The sequence below is a fragment of the Ursus arctos genome, unplaced genomic scaffold (assembly GCF_023065955.2).
Source record: "Ursus arctos isolate Adak ecotype North America unplaced genomic scaffold, UrsArc2.0 scaffold_5, whole genome shotgun sequence".
NCBI classification, from domain to species: domain Eukaryota; kingdom Metazoa; phylum Chordata; class Mammalia; order Carnivora; family Ursidae; genus Ursus; species Ursus arctos.
This window is the reverse complement of record NW_026623067.1, coordinates 11,746,843-11,770,828: the sequence shown is the minus strand read 5'-3', so window position 1 is coordinate 11,770,828 and position 23,986 is coordinate 11,746,843. Positions and strand designations below refer to the sequence as shown.

Here is a 23,986-nt window from a genome sequence, read left to right as displayed (position 1 = left end):
AGCAGGGAGAACATTAGGAGAAGGAAGGGGAAAATGAAAGGTTAGAAAACAGGGCGATGGGGCGCCTGGGTAGCGCAGTCGTTAAAGCGTCTGCCTTCGGCTCAGGGCGTGATACCGTCGTGCCGGGATCGAGTCCCACATCGGGCTCCTCCGCTGGGAGGCTGCTTCTTCCTCTCTCACTCGCCTGCTGTGTTCCCTCTCTCGCTGGCTGTCTCTATGTCACATAAATAAATAAAATCTTTAAAAAAAAAAAAAGAAAAAAGAAAACAGGGCGATGAATCATGAGAGACTATGGACTGCGGGGAAAAAACTGAGGGTTTCAGAGGGGAGGGGATGGGGGATATGGGCTAGCCCGGTGATGGGTAATAAGGAGGGCACATATTGCATAGAGCACTGGGTGTTATATGCAATGAGTCACGGAACACTACATCAAAAGCTAATGATGTACTGTATGGTGACTAACATATCATAATATAAAAAGAAAAAAAAAAACCTCTTCAGCATGTAGGGATAGAGGGAACATTCCTCGATATCATAAAAGCCATCTACAAAAAGCCCACAGTGAATATCATTCTCAATGGGGAAATGCTCTCAGCTTTTCCCTTAGGGTCAGGAACACACAGGGATGCCCACTGTCACCATTATTGTTCAATACAGTGCTAGAAGTCCTAGCATCAGCAATCAGACAACAAAAATATAATAAAAGGCATCCAAATTGGCAAAGAAGATGTCAAACTCTCTTCCCAGATGACATGGTTCAGCAATGTGGCAGGACACAAAATTAGTGCACAGAAATAAGTTGCATTTCTGTACACTAACAATGTAACTGTTGAAAGAGAAATTTAGGCATCAATTCCATTTACAATAGCACCATAAACCATAAGATATCTTGGAATAAACCTAACCAAAGAGGTAAAGGATCTATACTCTAGAAAATACAGAACATTTATGAAAGAAATTGAGGAAGACACAAAAAGATGGAAAAACATTCCATGCTCATGGATCGGAAGAATAAACATTGTTAAAATGTTTATCCTGCACAGAGCAATCTACACTTTCAATGCCATCCCTATTAAAATACCACTGGCATTTTTCAAGGAGATCCATTTTTCAAGGATTTCATTTGTTTGGAACCAGAAAAGACCCCGAATGGCCAAGGGAATGTTGAAAAAGAGAAACAAAGCTGGTGGCATCACAATGCCTGACTTCAAGCTATATTACAAAGCTGTAACCATCACGACAGTGTGGTATTGGCACAAAAGCAGACACATAGACCAATGGAACAGAATAGAGACCCAAGAAATGCACCCTCAACTCTGGTCAACTAATCTTTGACAAAGCAGGAAAAAATATCCATTGAGAAAAGGACAGTGTCTTCAATAAGTAGTGCTTGGAAAACTGGACAGCTACATAGAGAAGAATGAAACTGGACCATTCTCTAACACCATACACTAACCTCTTAGACTTTGGCCACAGACTTCTATCAAGACACATCCCCAAAGGCAAGGGGAAGTAAAAGCAAAAATGAACTTGAACTTCATCAAGGTAAAAGGCTTTTGCACAGCGAAGGAAACAGTCAACAAAAATAAGAGGCAACCTATGGAATGGGAGAAGATATTTGCAAATGACATTACAGATAAAGGGTTGGTATCCAAGATCTATAAAGAACTTCTCAGACTCAACGCCCAAAAAACAAATAATCCAAACACGAAATGGGCAGAAGACATGAACAACACTTCTCCAAGGATGGCATAAGAATAGCTAACAGACACATGAAAAAATGTTCAACATCATTAGCCATTAGGGAAATTCAAATCAAATCACATTGTAGAATTACAGATATATTTTCTTACATCTCATGCTGATTTCATGGATGTTCAGAGTGTTTTGATAGATATCTAGCTAACTTCAAGGGACCAGATGAAGTGAGGTTTCCTACTCTTGCACAATTTTGCCTCCCTCCTTCTTTTTTTTTTTAAGAAAAACAGAATGTTTTATTTTTTCTATTTTTTAATAATACTTTTTTATTATATTATGTTAGTCACCATACAGTACTTCCCTAGTTTTTGATGTAAAGTTCCATGATTCATTACTTGCATATAACAGCCAGTGCACCAGGCAATACGTGCCCTCCTTAATACCCATAACCAGCTTATCCCATTCCCCCGCCCCCCTCCCCTCTGAAGCCCTCAGTTTGTTTCTCAGAGTCCATAGTCTCTCATGGTTCATTCTCCCTTCTCTTTACCCCCCCCCTTCTTCCCTTTCTTCTCCTACCGATCTTCCTACTTCTTATGCTCCATCAGTGAATGAAACCATATGATAATTGTCTTTCTCTGCTTGACTTATTTCACTTAGCATTATCTCCTCCAGTCCCATCCATGTTGCAGCAAATGTCGAGAAATCGTTCTTTCTGATGGCTGAGTAATATTCCTTTGTCTATATGGACCACATCTTCTTAATCCAGCCATCTGTTGAAGGGCATCTCGGCTCCTTCCACGATTTAGTTATTGTGAACAATGCTGCTATGAACATTGGGGTGCATATGGCCCATCTCTTCACTATGAATGTATGTTTAGGGTAAATACCCAGTAGTGCAATTGCTGGGTCATAGGGTAGCTCAATTTTTAACTTTTTAAGGGACCTCCACACTGTTTTCCAGAGTGGCTGTACCAACTTGCCTTCCCACCAACAATCTAGGAGGGATCCCCTTTCTCCACATCCTCCCCAACATTTGTTGTTTCCTGCCTTGTCAATTTTTGCCATTCTAACTGGAATAAGGTGGTATCTCAATGTGGTTTTGATTTGAATTTCCCTGATGGCTAATGATTTTGAACATTTTTTCATGTGTCTGATAGCCATTTGTATGTCTTCATTGGAAAAATGTCTGTTCGTATCTTCTGCCCATTTTTTGATTTGTTTATTTGTTTCTTGTGTATTGAGACCTTGCAACAGCAATCAGACAGCAAAAAGGGATAGAAGGTACCCAAATCAGCAAAGAGGAAGTCAAACTGTCTCTCTTTGCAGATGAGATGATACTCTACATGGAAAACCCAAAAGAATGCACCCCCAAACTACTAGAACTTATAGAGCAATTCAGTAATGTGGCAGGATACAAAATCAGTGCTCAGAAATCAGTTGCATTTCTATACACGAACAATGAGACCGAAGAAAGAGAAATTGGGGAGTCCATTCCATTTACAATAGCACCAAAAATCATGCGTTATCTTGGAATTAACTTAACCAGAGATGTAAAGGATCTATATTCTAGAAACTACAAATCACTCTTGAAGACATTGAAAAGACACAAAAAGATGGAAAAATATTCCATGCTCATGGATCAGAAGAATTAACATAGTTAAAATGTCTATGCTACTCAGAGCAATCTACACTTTCAATGCCATCCTGATCAAAATACCAATGGCAGTTTTCAAAGAACTGGTTCGAACACCCCTTAAATTTGTGTGGAACCAGAAAAGGCCCCGAATCGCCAAGGAATTGTTGAAAAGGAAAAACAAAGCTGGGGCATCACAATGCCGGATTTCAAGCTGTACTCCAAAGCTGTGATCACAAAGATAGCATGGTACTGGCACAAAAACAGACACATAGATCAATGGAATAGAGTAGAGAACCCAGAAATGGACCCTCAGCTCTTTGGGCAACTCATCTTTGACAAAGCACGAAAAAAACATCCAGTGGAAAAAAGACAGTCTCTTCAATAAATGGTGCTGCGAAAATTGGACAGCTATATGCAAAAGAATGAAACTTGACCACTCTCTCACACCATACACAAAGATAAACTCCAAATGGATGAAAGACCTCGATGTGAGACAGGAATCCATCAAAATCCTAGAGGAGAACATAGGCAGCAACCTCTATGACATCAGCCACAACAACTTTTTTCATGACACATCTCCAAAGGCAAGAGAAACAAAAGAAAAAATGAACTTGTGGGACTCCCTCCTTATTTTTTAATTTAAATTCAGTTTATTAACATATAGTGTATATTAGTTTCAGAGATAGAGTTCAGTGATTCATCATGTAACACCCAGTGCTCATTACATCACATGCCCTCCTTAATGCCCATCACCCTATTACCTTATTCCTCCACTCCTCCCCCCTCCTGCAACCCTGAGTTTCTTTCCTATGGTTAAGAGTCTCTTATCTTTTGGCTCTTGTTTCATCTTGTTTTATTTTCCCCTCCCTTCCTTTATGGTCCTCTGTTTTGCTTCTTAAATTCAACATATGTGTGGAATCATATGATAATTTGCTTTCTCTGATTGACTTATTTTGTTTAGCATAATACCCTATAGTTCCATCCACATTGTTGCAAATGGCAAAATTTCGTTATTTTTGATGGCTGCATAATATTCCATTGTATTTATATATCACATCTTCTTTATCCATTCATCTGGCTCTTTCCATTATTTGGCTATTGTGGACATTGCTGCTATAATCATCAGGGTCCAGGTGCCCCTCAGATCACTAACACTTGTATCTTTGGTGTATATACCTAGCAGTGCAATTGCTGGGTTGTAGGGTAGCTCTATTTTTAACTTCTTGAGAAAACTCCATAGTGTTTTCCACGGTGGCTCTAGCAGCTTGCATTACCACCATCAGTTTAAAAGAATTCATTCCTATTTCCCCACATCTTCACCAATATTTGTTGTTTCCTGACTTGTTAATGTTAGCCATTCTGACTGGTGAGAGGTGGTATCTCATTGTGGTTTTCATTTGTATTTCCCTGATGCCAAGTGATGTTGAGCATTTTTTCATGTGTCTGTCAGCCATTTGCAGGTCTTCTTTGGAGAAATATCTGTGCCTGTCTTCTGCCCATTTCTTGACTGGATTGTTTGTTCTTTGGGTGTCAAGTTTGATACGTTCTTTATAGATTTTGGATACTAACCTTTTAACTGATAAAACATTTGCAAAAATCTTCTCCCATTCTCTAGGTTGTCTTTTGGATTTGTTGATTATTTCCTTTGCTGTGCGGAAGCTTTTTATCTTGATGAAGTCCCAATGGTTCATTTTTGCTTTTGTTACCCTTGCCTTTGGAGACCTGATTAGCAAGAAGTTGCTGCGGCCTAGGTCCAAGTGGTTGCTGCCTGTTTTCTCTTCTAGCATTTTAATGGATTCCTGTCTCACATTTTGATCTTTTATCCATTTTGAGTTTATCTTTGTGTATGGTGTAAGAAAATGGTCCAGTTTCAATCTTCTGCTTGTGGCTGTCCAATTTTCCCAACACCATTTGTTGAAGAGACTGTCTTTTTTCTTTGGATACTCTTTCCTGCCTTTTTAAAGATTAGTTGACCATCGAGTTGAGGGTTCATTTCTGGGTTCTCTATTTTGTTCCATTGATCTATGTGTCTGTGTTTTTTTGTTTTTGTTTTTTGCCAGTAGCATCCTGTCTTGATGATTACAGCTTTGTAATAGAGCTTGAAGTCTGGAATTGTGATGTCACCAGTTTTGGTTTTCTTTTTCAAGTTTCCTTTGGTGAGTCAGGGTCTTTTCTGGTTTGATACTGTCAATTATTTTTCAATAAAACTATAAAATTATTTAAACAAAGTCACCAAATGACCCTAGATTTCCATTGGGAGGCATATACCCATGAGCAGGGACAGCATAGATCTACATAAAACCTGCATGCAAATGTTCATAGTGGCATTATATATAATAGCTATCAGGTGGAATAACACAGTTGTCCTATTCAATGGATAAACAAAAGTGGTCTATCCATACAAGATATCAGTATTGGACAAGAAAAAGAAATGAAGTACTGATACCTGCCACAACATGGATGAATCCCAAAACATTATGCTCAGTGAAAGCAGACAGCACATTGGATCACGTATTATATGATTCTATCCATATAAGAATGTCCAGAAAATGCAAATCCATGGACATTGAAAATATATTGGGATTTCCTAGATATATAGGGCAAATGGTATGAAGAAAAAGATAGATAGCAGTCAAGAAGTGCAAGGTATCTTTTGGATAATGAAAATATTATAAATTTGATTACAGTAGGTGTACAACTTTGTGAATATATTAAAAACTACTAAAGTGATGAATTGTAGAATGTGTAAATTATATCATAATAAAGTTGTTGAAAAGAGGAGCAGTAGAGGTGCTTATTCAGGAGCTGTGCACATTTTAAGGGCTCAGAGGAGACCATTGAGGAAAGTTCTGCAGCTGTGCTGCTAGTAGTCAGCTCCTAAGCAGGCTATAGACAGAGCAGACTTGAGCAGAAGAGTATCATGAGGGTATTTGTGTCAGGAGCCAGGCAGGTACTCCTTTGTCCAGACTGGGTGAACAGGATGTCCCACTGGGGATGTCTGCAGGGCAGAAGGAAACCTGTGATAGCTCTCCACGTCCTTTTAATGCTGAGTGCCCACACATTCTCACTGCGTATGCCTTCTGACTCAAGAACAATTTAATAATTTTTAACAACAGTGAAAAGCACAATTTCCCCCATTTTCCATATCTTTCACCACTAACTGCATACCTAAGAAAACCCTGTCCCTCATCCACTTCAACATTTAAGTTACACAAGCTTTCCAAATAATATCCTACTGATTTTTTAAGTCAGCACTTATGTTTGTACATGATTGTTTATCTTTGTCACTGTTGGGATTATTATTATAAGTATTTAAGTTCTCCCATGAACTTTCTCTTGTAAGCTGAGCCCTGAGGTAGGATTGCAAGCATTTTATAAGGCAAGATTGGGAAAGAGAATTGGTTGAGATTACCTAGTGGACTGTCCTCCTGGGGGCTACACACACAGTGTTGGCTGGCGGGGCTTTCACAGTCCCACAAGTTATGAATGTTTGCTGTGGTAATTTCCCTTAGGACATCTACTATCTCTATGTGCACAAATGCAAATTTTAAACATTTTATTATTCAAGACTACCTCCTTGCTGAAGAGTTACCCAGTCACCCTCATGAGGCCTTCTGGTCCATAAGGTTTTCTCTTCCAGAGTCATCTTTGGGGACTCTTGATGCTGCCGGAGATGAGTCCTCACATCCAACTGCTCAGGTTTCTGCCTCAGAAGGATCACCGTCCAGTGGTACGGGTTCTTGCTCTCCTCCTCCACTAACCCCTGCCCTCTCCACAGCTGGATCCTGCTTGCATCACTGCCCCCCAAGACTTCTCTTGGCACTTTCACCCAGCATGAGGCTTGGACTCACCTTCATCATGGGGAAACTGCCAAATTTCCCAACTGAGTTTGTGGACAACTCAGCCCCAGGGCAATGTGAACATTTTCACATTGAAAACTGAGCCCCAGTTTTCTATCCTGTGCATCTGGGAAGCCATGCTACTGACCCCATAGGACTCCAGTGAAGGTTTCGTGGTATGACCCAGGTGAAGCTCTGGGCAGGCCTCCTGGTAACCTCTGGTGAATTCTCTTTGGTCTTATTAGGATCTCTGAGGAAGACCTTCCTCTGTTTCTTCTTACTCCCTCCAGCTCTTACCACAGTGTATGAATATTCTGATCTGTGAGTCTGTCTGGGCTGGATCTTCTTCATGCCTTTTCTTGATTAATCTTCCCCAAGCTGTACTAGATAAGTGTTATTATTACTGGTTATGAGAGAAGAAACAGTGTCTCACAGGTAGGAAACACACCTTGAATTACAAAGCAATGATAGGGGATCCAAGATTTAAACCCACAGTGTGGTTATCTGTTTCTGTCTGAACAGGAAGGGAGGATGATCCTAGTTAATGCTGAATCTTCAGCCGCAGGGGCTGAGGGATTTCTGGATGCTTAGATGTTTCTCTTGGGATCATGGGTTCACTTATTGCTATCAATTACCATTTACCTCTCCCCGGATGCACCCTTCCTAATTTGGGAAGAGAATTTCCCAGTCCTCTCTCATCTCCCATCCTCAAGCCACATCACAGAAAACTCACTGATTTCCAGGTCTGAGGGGAAATCCCACAATGTGGGATGTGCAAATGTTGCAGTGAACTTGAACCCCACTGGGGGGTAGAGATGTCTAATGAAATGATCAGGAGATGCTGGGAGTTCAGAAGGAGGAAAGCTCATGGAATATGGTGTGATCACCATCCCATCTGTGTGAGGACTAGAATACCCTGAGGGATGTGCCCACAAATTCTTCAGGGTCCTCCACCAGGGGCCCCTGTGACAAACTTGAGGTGTAATAGGTCAGTGAGGATGGTGACTCCTCCTGGAAGTGGAGGTGTCCTGAGCTTGGTGAGGGGTGAACAACATGTTCGTTGGGCAGAGCACACATGGGCAAAGCTAGCTAGAAGCCAGAAGATGGAGCCCTGGCCTAAGTCAGGATGGGGGAACATTCTGGAATGAAATACCTAAGAGTAGCCCTCCTTTGCCCTTGTATTCACAACCTCCTTTAAGACTTCTCTTGAACATTCCCAATAATAGCCTGGGTTCCTCTTTGTGGAGGACATGAAGGGTCCTGGATGCCTTGACTACCATCATGATTCCAGGGAGACAATCTCCTGGGTAACTTCCAGATTCACTGACTTGATTGAGCAAGGGCTTTCTTCTGCACCTGAACATGCTATGTATTCTGCCTGTCTATAAGTTTGTCCCTAGTATAGGATAGAAGGCTGGATGTCCTTATCAGTGGTCCTGTGGGGCCCAGACCAGCCAGAACACAGAAACTGGGTTAGAGCCCTTGAATCTTTTTTTCCTGGTTTGTCTAAATCCCATCACAACCTCGACATGTACCCATATCAACTTGGCTTCTAGTCTATAAGATCATTCGAAAAAAATCCCTATCTCTTCAAATAGTTAAAGTCCCAGAAAGTATTGTGTCATCCCATTTTAGATGCTTGGTATCATAAAAGTACACATTCAGGTCTTGGCACTCACAGTAAATAATTTCCTAGACTCTTCCTGGTACCCTTAGTGCCAGCAGATATGGGGCACATTTCTGTTAGATGAATGAAGGACATTATACCATTGCAAATCCTACACTTATGGTTGATAGATAAATTAACTCTGCTTCCTAAATCTGTCATCTGAAATGTTGAAGCCAGCCCCTCCACAGCCCTTTGGAAAGCAAGCTGAGGCTGGGGCAGAGTACAACCTCTCTTGTCCAGGTGGGTGTGGCAGGTTAGCACAAACCTACACTTTCCCAAACCATTTCTGTGACCATGTCTGACCCAACCATGGACTTTGCACATGTCTGCCTACCTGAGGACCTGAGCTGGGCCCTACTGGTGGGGATGACTGAGGTCACACAGCACCAGCCACAAATGTCTGTCTTCTACTTTCGCTGCTCCTAGTGCTAGACAACTCTGCACATGAGACTTTTTAAGGCAGTACTATGCCCATGTATCACGGCCAGGCCAGGGTGGGACATGGGTGATTCCATGAGAGACTGCATGGTCTTCCAGGAGTGGTCCATGTGCAGGTGTTGCTGTTGTGAGCCTGCAGGACATTGACCCAGAGGTTGAGGAGAGGCCATCAGAGATCAACCCAGGATAAAATGGCCCACTCACACTCCCAGCTTGCTGATTCTATTCATGTTACACCTCTGGTCTCCCCTCTCTGAACAGGGTTTGAGGGTCCCTGAGTAAAGAAACATAAGCCTTTATGGAGGAAGCCCAGGGAGCAGATTTAACTAGAGAGGGCAGTTGTGCTTGCAAGGAGAACCAGACCCTGTGAGCAAATCTTTCAACATCTTCTCAATGGGACCATCAGTAAGAGATGCATTTCACATAATAACCAAGTACACACTCAATTCACATGCTCAGGAACACATGCATACATCTGAAAAATATTTTACCAACAATTTATCTACCTTCCATTTTGATCTACTGTATTCTATTCCACTGGGTATTTTTTTAAAAAAACTTCTTATTATAATGCATCAAAAAGATTTCATAACCTGAGAAGCAGAATGAAAAACACTCATTAGTGGATTTCCCATGCAGGATCCTATATGCTTCATGCCATGCCCAATTATCGTGAGCCATGAAGCAAGGATCAGCCTTGGATCAGACTAGAAATCCAAGGCATCAAGGACTTTTGTAAGTTTGATACAGTGTGGACTAAGTCCCACATTTTCCTCATTTGGTCATCATAGGGAAAGTATGAAGACATATCAACATACTGATTTATTCTAGGAACTATAATAAACATCCACATCATTAATAGGCATGAGGCACAAAAGGACCTGGTCTGGGAAGAGAGTATTTCAAGAGTCCACCTCACTAACATCATCTGTAAAGGATGGAGTTGGTGTCCAGCAATGGGGACAGTTTCTCCTATGCAGGTACACATGTGCATTGTTATAAATTGTCTAAGGTCTGTTAGGCACCTTGTTCCAGAAACCCTACCCCTAGTCCCTAATCCACAGAAGGTCCAGCTGGTGCTCCAGATAGACTCCCAATTCCAGGCTACCCCAGAAATTGCCATTGTCCTATGTCCTGCTTGACCCTAAGAGAATATGAATGGCAAATCCTGCTGTCCTTTTCCAAACTGGATCTCCATCAGAAGACTCCTGCTGCCATGAACATGGAGATGATAATAGGCCCAATGTCTCCACACTGGAGGGCTGAATGGTTTTGGAGCAGCCACAGTTTGGGTGCTAAGTTTTGTCTCTGAAGAATGTCAGAGAGGGGACTTGTTGTGATTACTCTCTGAAAGGGATAAGCCAGTCTCCAAGCTCTCCTGCCCTGGTGTCAGGCTCCAACTTTCATGTCTTTACACTAGCAGGGTTATTGGCCAAGAGAGATAGTAGGAACTCTCTCAGTTACCTGCTCCAGAAAGCAGAGGGTCACCATGATCAGGCAGGCAGATATCAGTGGTTCTCCCGGCAAGTTACCCCACCCTGGGAAAGGGTCCAGCCCTTAGGCAGAGACAGTTCCCTCTGGGACCATCCTAAACCGGTTTCAGTCCAGGATGTTCCAAAAGGAAGGGAGCAAGTTGTGTTGGGTTGTTGTTGTCCCAGGAAGAGCTTAAAGAGAAAGCAGGAAGTGGTGCTGAGAAGGACAGGGAAATTTTTTACGGTTTTTTTCTCCAGTGCCTTTACTGCTCAGAGCTGTGTAATTCCTGGATAAAGGTGGTGGCAGGGCTGCAGCCCCAGCAGATAGTTAGAGAGGGCCACTTTCTCTTTGTATTCCTGTAAATGACTCCAGTTCTCAAACTGGGGAGGAACCAGCTTCACTTTCTTCATTCTGGAGGGTAGGGCTCCTACAACATTTGCCTGATGCTTATGCAGGATTATTTGAGCACTTTCAGCACAGAGTCCCAGAAGAGGGTGCTCTGAGATGAGCCCCACTACATCCTACCTGAGATTCTTCCTCTGATGTCAGTGACCAGACCAGTGAGAAGTCCACATTCAGCACCTGTGAGTCTGGCCCCACAGATGGGTGCAGACACTGCCTCCAAAGTTGTTTCTTGGGGATGCCCGTTGTGCCCAGCTCAGGTGCTAACTGATTCCCAGCCATGGGGATCAGAGTGCAGATGCTACATCCATGGTGGGGTTCTCTTCTTGACTTCAGCTGTGATCTTACCTGGTGTCAATGTACCTGTCTCAACCAGGAAAGGATGTGAGTCCCAGCATATTCAATACAGTCTGGGTGACTTTGGGTAGCTGCTTAACTTCTCAGTGATTGTCATATCCTCATTCTCATGAAGGAACAGAAGGAAAAGCAACCCAGGGTGATTGTGGTTAGGAGTGAGGTCCCAGGGAGGGCACTGTGTGACTGCCACGGAGTGATAAGGAAGGTCTGTTTTATAATGATTCAAAGGGGCAATGCACCCCACAGTTTATATCAGCAATGTCCCAAATAGCAAAAACATGGAAAGAGCCCAGATATTCATCAACAGATAAATGAATAAAGAAGATGTATATATATGTGAGTGTGTATATAATGGAATGTTACTCAGCCATCAGAAAGGATGAAATCTTGCCATTTGCAATGATGTGCATGGCTAGAGGGTATTATGCTAAGTGAAATAAGTAGTCAGAGAAAGACAAATGTATGATTTCACTCATATGTGGAAATTAAGAAACAAAGCAAAGGCTCATAGGGGAAGGGAGGGAAAAATAAAATAAGACAAAATCAGAGAGGGAGACAAACCATAAAAGACTCTTAATATAGGAAACAAACTGAGGGTTGCTGCAATGAAGGTGGGTGGAGTGATGGGGTAACTGGGTCATGGAATTAAGGAGGTCACTTGATATAATGAGCACTGGGTGTTACATGCAACTGATGAATCACTAAATTCTACCTCCAAACTTAATAATACACTATATGTTAATTAAATTGGTTTTAAATAAAATGGAAGGTCTGTTTTACAAAGCTTCTGCCAATATTTCAAATGTCCATAAAAAGTTGCTCTGGCTGAGATTGTGAATTTGCCATTGCCATCCTTGATTCCTCCCCTGGCTGAGAAAAGGACAGCTGAAAGGTTGAGGAAAGGAAAGGCAAAGATCAGTTTAGTGAGCCTGTTACAGGGGACACGGCCAACAATGAGGGCTGCACATGATCTTCCTGGCAGGATGATCTGAGGAGAAAAAGGCAGGTTTGCCTTCCTGTGCCCAACGCCATGGAGGAGGTAGAAGCCTGTAAAGTCTGGATTATTCCTGCCCTGAGATCCCATGGGGACATCAGCATGGACCTTTCATGGATCACCTCCCTGAGGGACATTCACCACACCAGGCCATCAGACGGATTGCAAATGTCCTATACCTGAGTGATTCCTTTCTTACCTATGTAGTTCTCCTATCCAAGCTTGTCCCTATAATGGGTGCAGTGGGAGGAAGAAGGAGGAAAGAAGCTAACTCGTTTCCTGTCCTTGCTTCAGGTCTATCACTGAGTTGGAGGAGGGTCTGAACCAGGGCTGGGGAGATTTCTATTCTACAAAAGTCTGAAGATTGTATATTACACTGACTGGACCTCTACTCATCTGAGTGGGACCAGGAGAGAGGGTATTCCCAAGGTCATTCATTCCTGAGAAGAGTTGATTTTCCTTTTCTGAACAGAGGAAATATGCTCATAAATCATAACTCCTGATCTTTTAACATTGACTTAAGGAGCAGCAAGTCTGACTCTGGACCCTGAGATGTGCACAGTAGGGCATCAGGCCCTAGTCCACTGGGTGCTGAGGACACTGCAGACCAGTGCCAACCCAACAGGGGAGCAGCCCCAGAGTGATTCTCACTCACTGCTGGGGAGCAGCCCAGCTCTGGGGAGCCCCTGACTGGGAGCTTTCTGTCACCTGATACAAAGAGCCCCATCACTGCCAGGGTACCTGAGCCTCAGAGGTATTTCCTACCTTCCTACTGAGAGCTGTACTTGGATGTCTGCAAGTGCTCATCTTCATCCACAGCCAGTTGTCAAGTTCATGTGTGAGCTTGCATCTTTGCCTTGCAGTTGGTTCTACCTGAAATCTTAGTCTCTCTGTCTCCTGCCTCCTAACTGAAAGATTTCGCAGTCTTTCTCCCATCATAGCAGTGATTGTCTCTGTATGTCAGACAGAGATTGTTTCTCTGATGTCTCCAAAATATGGCAGGAAGGAGAGATTCAGGACCAAGTACACACAGAGGAATTTACACAACAACGATTTGAAAGAACTAAGATATTTCTCTATTTTCATTTTTTCGTTTACTTTCTTGTGTAATGTAATGATCACCTACATACTGAAAAATCAGAAGAAATAGGACATCTCTAACAACTCATACATACCTCTGTGTTCCCATTCACTCTGCTTCTGTCCACAGCCTTTGGGTAAGCATTTCATGAAGGATGTGTTTATAACTGCTTTCTTTTACTTGCTGTGTTAGCACTTACATATGCTTATATAACACATATATTTAGTTTTCTTGAAGTTTTAGTTAAGGGGTATTCCACAGGTTCTTAATATTTAATATCAACATTATATTAAAAGATTAATTCCTCACCATTTCCCTATGTTCTTTCCTTTCAACGTTGTGTCCCTTAACTTATTTATCCATTCTCTGTCAATGTCTATCCTCTCCTTTTTCAGAATTACAAAGACTGCTCCTAGGAGCACATGTCCACATGTCTCCTGCACATTTTTTGCAGAGTGACTCTTTGGTATAGGTGTTAGGAGTGGAAATGTTGAGTCCTAAGATGCATGAATGTGTCATTTTATATGATTCAGCCATATTATTTCTTCAAAGTGATTATATTAAATTACAATCCCAGCAGCCATGTTTCAGAAATTCTAGCCATCCACATTCTCAACAATGCCTGATTTTGTCCAACTTTTATTTTTTCTGACTGAATTAATGTACATTTTCATCTTGTAGTGCACAGATGTATATTTGTCTCATTCTTAGTTAATCTCTGGTACTTTCTCTACTTTTTTTTTTTTTGTCCTAACATGTTTCTATTTCTGAGAAAGTTCTGTTCACGTCTTTTGCCACTTACATGTGAGATTGTTTCACCTTTTCTTAATGATTTCTGGAATTTTAAAAATATGTTCTTTCCATTGATCCTCAGTTGACTACCTTTGTGCAAATATCTTCTCCAGATCTGTGGAGATTTTTAACTTTCTTTTTGCATCAGTTTTCATGAAGAGAAGCTTTTCACTTCAATGTAGTCAAAGGTATCACATTGGTCAGTCTGTTTTATACAGCTGTTAACTTGGTATCTTTATATGGTATCATCTTGTTTAAGGCATCTTTCTCTATGAATAGCTATATTTTCTTCTACAGTTTCCATCTGAGAGTTGGGTCTTATATCTATCTGCAGTTGATTATCATAAGTTGTGTAAGCAGAGATTCAGTAACCTCTGTCCATATGGAGAACCAGTTTCTCAGCTCCATTTACTGGATGGTGCCTTCTACACCCACTGACATCCCATGCACGTCTCCTATGCCACAGAACTCCACACATGCCTGAATCCTGTACAGGGTTCTGTGTCCCTTTCTGTGGGTCGGTCACTTGGTCTATCCCTGTGCCAGCGTCTGTCTTAGATACTATAGCAGTGAAATAAATTGTATTTGATATAGCAGATCCTCCTATGTTCTTCTTCTAAAGAACTTTGTTATATTCCTCTTGATTTTCCATATAAACCTTAAATTCCAGACTCCTTCCTCCCTCTCTGGGTATCCCTCCAAGCAACTTGTCAAATTTCCTCAGAGTGCCTCCTGGTAGATTAAGGTGTTCGTGAGATGTGACCCCATGACCTGCCATAATCATCCATGCCTAAGTGTTACAATGTGGCAGCCAGCCATAGGGTTCCTAAAAATGAAAGAAACAGAAAGACAGAGAAATGATATAATCCCTCTCCTTTCTCACAAGATAGGCTTCTCTTTTTTTGGAAGCTTTGGAAACTTGCTCACAGCCCTCTTCCTTGTCCGCAGTCTTCCCATCAGATTCATGGCTAGATGACCACACAGGGGTCATCAGAGGCCTGCCTCCCATGGCCCCTGGTGTTTCTCGGCCCTCCCCCCTACTTCCTGAGCCCACTGTGGTCACAAACCTTTCATGTTTCTTTTCCTGGAACTGTTTGTTTTGTGGAGAAACAATGGTTTCACTTTCATGTCTTGTAAATGTGGGCCTTACAACCATCAGCCGAGTCTTCCTGAGGGAGGGGCTCAAGTCAGAGACTGTTATCCTTCCTGTTGTTCTTACATTTTACCCAGGCAGAACAGAGGTTCTCCAGTTCCTTGCTTAGGGTAGTGAACTCAGGAGAACTCAGTGCCTGCATTTCCCAGGGAGTAGAAGCCTCTGGATTGTTCCCGTGCCAGGGGCTCCAGGAAGTACTGGAACACACTCAGCATTTTCTGCTGTGGTAGTGGAAACATTCCTGAACTCTATCATCAGAAACCTCTCTTCTTTCCAGAGCTGGTGAGTGAGCAAATTGTGTACTTGCAATGATGGGGTATTGGCTTTGGGCTTGGAGGGTTGAGGTGTAGGTCAGATGTGCTGAGGGGTAAGATCTCATCCAGCTGCTCATGCCATCCTCTTTGAAGAGAGAACCATAGTCTGAAGATGCCTCTTTTTCTTCTTTTCTTCTGTGAGAAAATTGTAAGAAAGTTTAGAATAAGCAGAATGTTTACTGGATGTCTCCATTGGAAACTATGTCATCGTTTGTTTTGTTTGTTGTTATTTTTTTCAAGATAAAAAGCTTCTTTTTTTTTAAATAATATTTTTTATTATATAATACAATAAAAAACTGTGCCATCTTTAAATGCAATCTAGCCCTTCTACCATAAAGCTATTTCAAAACTCAGTGAGTTTTAATAATTGGTAGCAATGCAAAAAATTATTTTTCTTTTTTTTTTATTATGTTATGTTAGGCACCATACAGTACATCATTAGCTTTTGATGTAGTGTTCCATGATTCATTGTTGGCATATAACACCCAGTGCTCCATGCAATACATGCCCTCCTTAATACCCATCACTGGGCTAACCCATCCCGTCACCCCTCTTCCCGCTGAAACCCTCAGTTTGTTTCCCAGGGTCCATAGTCTTTCATGGTTTATCTCCCCTTCTGATTCTCCCCTCTTCATTTTTCCCTTCCTTCTCCTAATGTCCTCCATGCTATTCCTTACGTTCCACATAAAAGTGAAGCCATATGATTTGTCTTTCTCTGCTTGACTTATTTCACTTAGCATAATCCTCTCCAGTTCCATCCATGTCGATGCAAATGGTGGGTATTCATCCCTTCTGATGGCTGAGTAATATTCCATTGTATATATGGACTCCATCTTCTTTACCCGTTCATCTATTGAAGAGCATTTTGGTTCCTTACACAGTTTGGCTATTGTGCACATTGTTGCTATGAACATTGGGGTGCATATGGCCCTTTTCACCACATCTGTATCTTTTGGGTAAATACCCAGTAGTGCAATTGCTGGATCATAGGGTAGCTCTATTTTTAACTTTTTGAGGAACCTCCTTTTTGTTTTCCAGAGTGGCTGTACCAGCCTGCATTCCCACCAACAGTGTAGGAGGGATCCCCTTTCTCCACATCCTCACCAACATTTGTTGTTTCCTGTCTTGTTAATTTTTGCCATTCTAACTGGTGTAAGGTGGTATCTCATTGTGGTTTTGATTTGTATTTTCCTGATGGCTAGTGATGTTGAGCATTTTTTCATGTGTCTGCTAGTCATTTATATGTCTTTCTTGGAGAAGTGTCTGTTTATGTCTTCTGCCCATTTTTTGACTGAGTTATTAGTTTTCTGAGTGTTGAGTTTGAGAAGTTCTTTATAGATTTTGGGTATCAGCCCTTTATCTGTAATGTCATTTGCAACTATCTTCTACAATTACATGGGCTGCCTCTTAGTTTTGTTGACTGTTTGCTTTGCTGTGCAGAAGCTTTTCAAAAGAATTCTTTTGTTGGGAATTTCTTCCCATTCATTCAGGCTATAATGAAATACCACTCACTGGGTGGCTTATGAACAGAAATATACTTCTTATACTTCTGGAGGATAGGAAGACACAGATCAAGACACCTTTGCTTCAGTGATTGGTGAAAGCTCACTTCTGAGGTGGACATTTTCCTCTCACTGACATGGCAGAATGTGCAAGTTCGTCTCTGTAGTCTTTTAATCTGGAGTGTCCGTGGGATTAACCCATTCATGATCCCTCTGCCCTCTTGGCTAAGGCAACACCCAAAAATCCACCTACTAATACCAGAACTTTGAGCTCATGCGTCATCTATGAATTTTGTGTAGGGTGCGTTCAGTCCATAGCAGTCATATAGCTAATATCTGTCTGTACAGGTTCAATTGACTTCCCACCCTCACCTTAGAATACAGCACTCTCGTATCATTTTACTATTCATTTCACTATTCTTGAACTATAAATATCTCTTTGGGAATATGTATTTAACCAGTAATGTCATGTGCCTGGTTCCTTCATTAGTAATCAAATAAATAAAATCTTTAACACATGTTTATTTTATATTTCTTTGAGAGTCGTGATTCTCCCTCTTTTGAAAATTGTCTTTGCAGGGCATATAGGAAGTGGACAAGCACTGAGCACGCTCTTATTCTTAAAAGCCCATTGTAGTCCCTGAGACAGCCTTACATGTATAAATATCTTTAAAATCAAAGTTTCCTCACTCATAGTGGATGATAAGAGGCCCCATCAATAATGTAGTGATGATTTCCTTAAATTGTCATGATTTAATCAGGTATCTTTATTTCTAGACTATGCAGAAATGAATTGGGGAAATTAAAGCTCTTATTTACTTCCCCTGCCACTTCCTGTCACATGTTCTAAATCCCACCCAAACTCTTCCATGAGATGAGATAAATGGACATTAAGCTGCAATGGGGCAATTATTACCACAGGACTATGTGCTTCGCCAGCTCCTTTATGAAACACACATCCTGGAAGGCTTTTCTCTGCCCCCTGCCTCTCCTAAAAGACAACTCCTGTCCCTATTTGCTGCAGGTTATATGACCTGAGGTATGTTTGCTATTCTCTGCTCTTTAATGTGCTGGCCTGATTGATTCCTCCTACAGAATGGAAAGGGGTATGGCTCAGTATTATAGTTTCAGGAAAATGCAGACTGTCTGCATTAGTTTCTCATTGCTGTGTAAAACCTAACACAAAATTTGTGGCTTAAGACAACAGATGTATTGTCTTATAGTTCCAGAGGAAAGTTGTCAAAAATGAATCTTAAAGGAGCTAAAATCAAGATGTTAATGGGTGATGGGTATTAAGGTGGGCACTTGTGATGAGAACTGGTTGTTATATACAAGTGATGAATCACTAAATTCTATTCCTGAAGCTAATATTACACTATATGTTAACTAACTGGAATTTAAACAAAAACTTGTAAATAAAATAAAATAAAATAAAAAAGAAGAGGTGTCAATAAGGTTGGTTCCTTCTGAAGGCTCCAGGAGATGATCCATTTCTTTGTTTCTCCAGCTTTTGGAATCTGCCTGAATTCCATATCTTGTGGCCCTTCTTACATCTTTCTGGATCTTCACTTCAATCTCTGCCTCCATCATCCCATCTCCTTCTCTTCATTTGGCCTTGCGTCCTTCTTATAAGGTTCCCTGTGATTGTATTGAGCCCATTTGGGTAATCCAAGAAAATCTTTTCATCTGAAGATCCTGAAATTCATCATACCAGCAAAGTGCCTTTTGCTATACACGGTAGCACATTCACAGGCTCCGAGGTTCAGGATGTGAATATCTTTGAGTACTATTATTCTGTATTCCACAGGTCCTGACTCTTGTGACATAGGAAACATCAGAGTAGACAACGAGTAGTTTCTACTGTAGCATGAAAACAAAATTCATCAGAAAAGTAATTCAGGGTAATATTAGTAAGCGTGAGAGAATGGGAATGGGCTGTTGAGACCTGTGTGTTTCCTTCCTATGTCTGTACTGTTGCTCCATTTGTCTTCTTAATTCACTTTCCTTTTTCCACAGACATTCCACAGTTAGCCAGCATGGATCAGTTCATATCTGACTTCCTGGTAGGAAAGAATTTTCAGCAATTGGCCACCAACTTTGTCCCTCACTACACCACATTAGTCAGTAAGGTAGGGGGGATCATCTCTCCAGAAAATCTTGGTAGAATTCAAGCAGCCCTTAAAGAGGCCAACCTAAAAGATGTGGCTGACATAATTGAGGAATCACTTATGGCAGCAGAGAATGCTCCCCTGGATGTGGCTGTGATTGGGGAATCTGGCACTGGGAAGTCCAGTTTCATCAATGCCCTGCGAGGAGTTAGTTATGAAGAGGAGGGTTTTGCAGGTGTTGGTGTTGTGGAGACCACCATGAAGAAAACGCCCTATCAACATCCCAAATATCTTAATGTGACCTTCTGGGACCTGCCTGGAACTGGAACCCCCAATTTCCATCCACGTGAATATCTAGAAATGGTGGAATTTGCTACCTATGACTTCTTCATCATTATTTCTTCCTCTCGATTTACCCTCAATGACGCTTTCCTGGCCCAAAATATCAAGGAGATAGGCAAGAAGTTCTACTTTGTTAGAACCAAGGTGGACAATGATTTATATAATGAAGAGAAAAGCAAACCCACATCTTTCAAAAGGGAGAGAGTGCTTCAACAGATACGAGACAACTGTCTGGCTAACCTCAGCCACATTGGAGTGCCTGAGCCACGCATCTTCTTGGTCTCCAACTTTGACCTGGATGACTTTGATTTCCCAATACTGGAAGAGACCCTGCTGAAGGAGCTCCCTGTTCATAAGCGCTACACCTTTGTGCTCCTGTTGCCCAATTTGTCTGATGCTTCCATTGAGATGAAGAGAGCTTTCCTCAAGGAGAAGATCTGGCTGGATGCCCTGAAATCATCTGCTTTGAGCTTCATCCCCTTCATGGCCTGCTTTGATGGCTTTGACTTGCCCCAGCAGGAAAAATGCTTGAACCTTTACCAGAGCCATTTTGGTTTGGATGAGAACTCCGTCAAAGAGACTGCAAAGAAACTGGGCATGTCTGTGGAGGAGATTAAGAGTTTCACCAAGTCCTTGAATTTCTGGTTACTTGTGAAGGATGACAGCATAAAAGCCAGGGCCATGAACTGTGTTGAATGCTATTGCTCAGTAAATGGAGGCCTGCCATCCACTCTCTTCCAGTTTTTAAAAATCTACATTCTACATTTGAAATTCATCAATACAGTCGCTGATGATGCTAAAATTCTCTTGCATAAGACTTTAGAGATCTTAAATCTCAGAAAATGTCAGAGAGATGGGTCAGACTGCCTAACTGAATAACAAATGGGCCTCAGATCTTGTGTTCTGTAGGTGGGGGTGGGGTCCTCTTCCACCCATTACCAAGACCAGATCTCCCTAAGGTAGAGAGAATGTCTCTATTGGACAAAAGCATTGCTCCATATTGATACTCTGCTGCTATGCAAAGGGGATATGACCATGGCCTCTTTCTGCATTCCCTGGGCTATTTTGTTGAAATTATGACAGAAATACACCCCATAGTTTTCATTAATTTCCATGTGTTATAAGGTAGTTTACATTTACTTCATTTACTTAGATAATAAACATTTGGTACAGTCCATATAACTGTTGTCCTTTGTTCTTTTTTATGAATGATTTTCCCCAGGCCTTATCAATACCCTCCTCATCAAACCAAGGGAAATGCGTGAGTCAGGGAAATGTCTAAGTGAATACTGTAGTGTGTAGTAAGGCACTGCAGCGGAAAGGAGGAAGTTGAAAGAGGACTGGAGAAATGTTCTAGGAATTCATATTTTCAGATACTACAGGACAACACAGGGAAGGGAACAAAGTCCGGGTTTGTTTTTCTAAGACTTCACAAACATTAGATGGGATGAGAGACCTGTGAATAGGAAATTGAGGGACAGGAGATATGAGAGTGAAGGTGAAAGAGGAAGGAGACTGGAAAGCAAAGATGAACTCAATTGGGCAATTTGGAGGAATAATGTATTTTGCTTTCACTCAAATTTCCACATCAAACTTGTGAAATGGGACCAGCAAAAATTAACAATACCTGCCTCAAGGCTCAAGTCTTGTTATTCCTGCTATTACTGTAATTGAGATTTTTCTACTTCTTCCCCATCACTGATATAGGGTAGATGCTTATGGTGTAACAGATGTACATGGAGGAGGCTGTTCCTCAGACCTTTTATTAGTCTGAAGGTTTACCCCAGAGAATGAAGGGCACAGATGTAAAGAGGAGGGCACTACTGGCCCATAATTTCCTGACTACTCACTGCTCCCCCATTGTTTAGTAGAGGTCTGCAGGAGGGCAGAAGAGAGTCAATAGGGGATAAAGGATTGTTTGTGCTGACTCATGCATAAGATATGTGAAATATTCAAAGAGAAGGAGCTCTTGACCTTTTTGTATGGCCACATTACATTTAAAATGTTTGTGCCTTCAATTTTGATATGCATTCCCAGGCCAAAATTCACACTAGCAGGGCCCAGTTTGCTTACCATCTTGCCACCAGATCCCATCTATCCTTATAAAGAGCATGGGCACTGAGGAAATATCCTTCTTTTTAATCTCATCAACCTGATGTGGTTGGCACTGGTCTTATACAACCTCATCCTCCTCTAGAAGTCATGAACTTCTCAAGATTCCCTGGGCCTGTTCCTTCCAATTCAGTGGCCTTAAATTAAGACAGAAAAAGACAATTCCAAAGGGTCTTTTTGGGTCCTTTTGGAAGATTCTTGTGATTAGAACAGAGTTATCAAATATTTACAGCTGTGGGGTTTATTTTAAAATCCCCCCCCTTTTTTTTCAGATAAGACAGGAAAATAAATATTTTGCTGTGGGAAGGAAGAACTCGGAAGAAGATGGAAGTAGGGGAATAAGTTTTAATGCTTTGATTTTATCAGACTCATCCCATGGTTGACAAGCGTGTTCATGTGCCTGGATGGCATTCATGAAAGGCCTGAAAAATTCCCCTGGCAGTGTGAAAGAGGGGCCTCTTAAGAGGGTACAGAGGTATTAGGGTCTGGGAGGAGGAGATAAATTTGTGAGGTGTCTTCAATCCAAGACATGTGAGCCCAGCCAATCAATGATTGTGAGCAATTTTAGGTGCTTCTAATGTCACTGTACAAGACTCAGTCCGTTTCTGTCTGGGAACTTCTGAAGTTCCTCCAGGAGGTGCTGTGATGATTGGTTGTCACTTTATGCATCTGGGGTGAGCCCTATCATTCAGCAGTCCTCAATACCATTTCTCTGTGCCTTAACTTTTTTTGTTCTCATTGTGACCTCCCCTTGAAAACAAAACTTCTTTTCCTGACTTAAATTTGCAGGTAGTGACTTAGATCACCAGAGATGTGGTGTTGATGAAAAAGGGAAACCCCTCACCCTTGATTTTTTGCTCCCAAGTGAATGCATACTGCAGTCTTCTTACCAGCTGGGTCAGTGGTAGTACAGACCCTGTCCCAACTTCTCTCCAGTTCAGGGGCTGTGAGATGACACATCAGTTCTCTGAAGTAGGACATTTTTGGAGCAGGTGATGTGAAAAGTCCAGCTCTCAGGCCAGCTGGGTCTCTCTCTCTTACTGTAACAGCCCTAAGTCAACATAACAATGGACAAATGAAATCACTTCCTGGGAGTCATCATCAAGAAAGGGGGAGGTACAGCCATCAAAAAGAACAATTTCTCAACATTTGCTGCAACATGGATGGGGCTGGAAGAGATAATGCTAAGCCAAATAAGTCAAGCAGAGAAAGACAATTATCATATGGTTTCACTCATTTACAGAACATAAGAAGTAGCAAGATCAGTAGGAGAAGAAAGGGAAGAAGAAGGGGGGGTAAACAGAAGGGGGAATGAACCATGAGAGACTATGGACTCTGGGAAACAAACTGAGAGCTTCGGGTGGGGGGGGGGAATGGGATAGGCTGGTGATGGGTATTAAGGAGGGCACATATTGCGTGGTGCACTGGGTGTTATACGCAAGTAATGAATCATGGAACTTTACATCAAAAACTAGGGATGTACTGTATGGTGACTAACATAGTATAATAAAGAAAATATTATTATTAAAAAAAAAAGAAAGGGGGAGGTAAACGTTTTTTAAAAAGATTTTATTTATTTGAGACAGAGAGTGAGAGAGCGATAGTGCATAAGTGGGGAGGAGGATCAGAGGTTGAGGGAGAAGCAGACTCTCCACTGATCAGGAAGGCTGAGCAGGGAGCCTGACACAGGGCTCAATCCCAGGACCCTGAGATCATGAAATGAGCTAAAGACAGATGCTTAACCAACTAAGCCACCCAGGCACCTCAGTGGGTATATAAAATTTAGTAATCTTTGTTGGGATGCCTTTTCTCCTGTATCATTGTAAACATACAATATTCATTGCAATCTACTTGTGGGCAGGCTAATGCTATCATATTTGGCTCTCATAACAAGCTAAGGTATGGCACTTTTATCACCCACTTTTTTCAAATGCAGCCTAGATTGTTGAGTCACTTGCCCAATGTCACAAAGCTGGGTAATGTAGAAAGTGGGATTGGATGCCAGACTCTTTTTATCATTTGCTTTTTGTGACCTTTTCTTTGGGCGTTCTAACCAAAAAAGCCTGACTTGCATCC

At 41.7% G+C, this 23,986-nt stretch overlaps 1 protein-coding gene across 1 annotated transcript; it reads left to right on the top strand.

Moving 5' to 3' along the window:
- Window positions 1-15,516: 15,516 nt before the first annotated feature.
- Window positions 15,517-20,973, top strand: LOC113261537 (interferon-gamma-inducible GTPase 10-like). The gene is made up of 2 exons (XM_026507681.4): window positions 15,517-15,814; window positions 19,365-20,973. Exon 2 carries the CDS (start codon window positions 19,385-19,387, stop codon window positions 20,675-20,677), a length of 1,293 nt encoding a protein of 430 aa, XP_026363466.2. The 5' UTR covers window positions 15,517-15,814; window positions 19,365-19,384; the 3' UTR covers window positions 20,678-20,973.
- The last annotated feature ends 3,013 nt before the right edge of the window (window positions 20,974-23,986 follow it).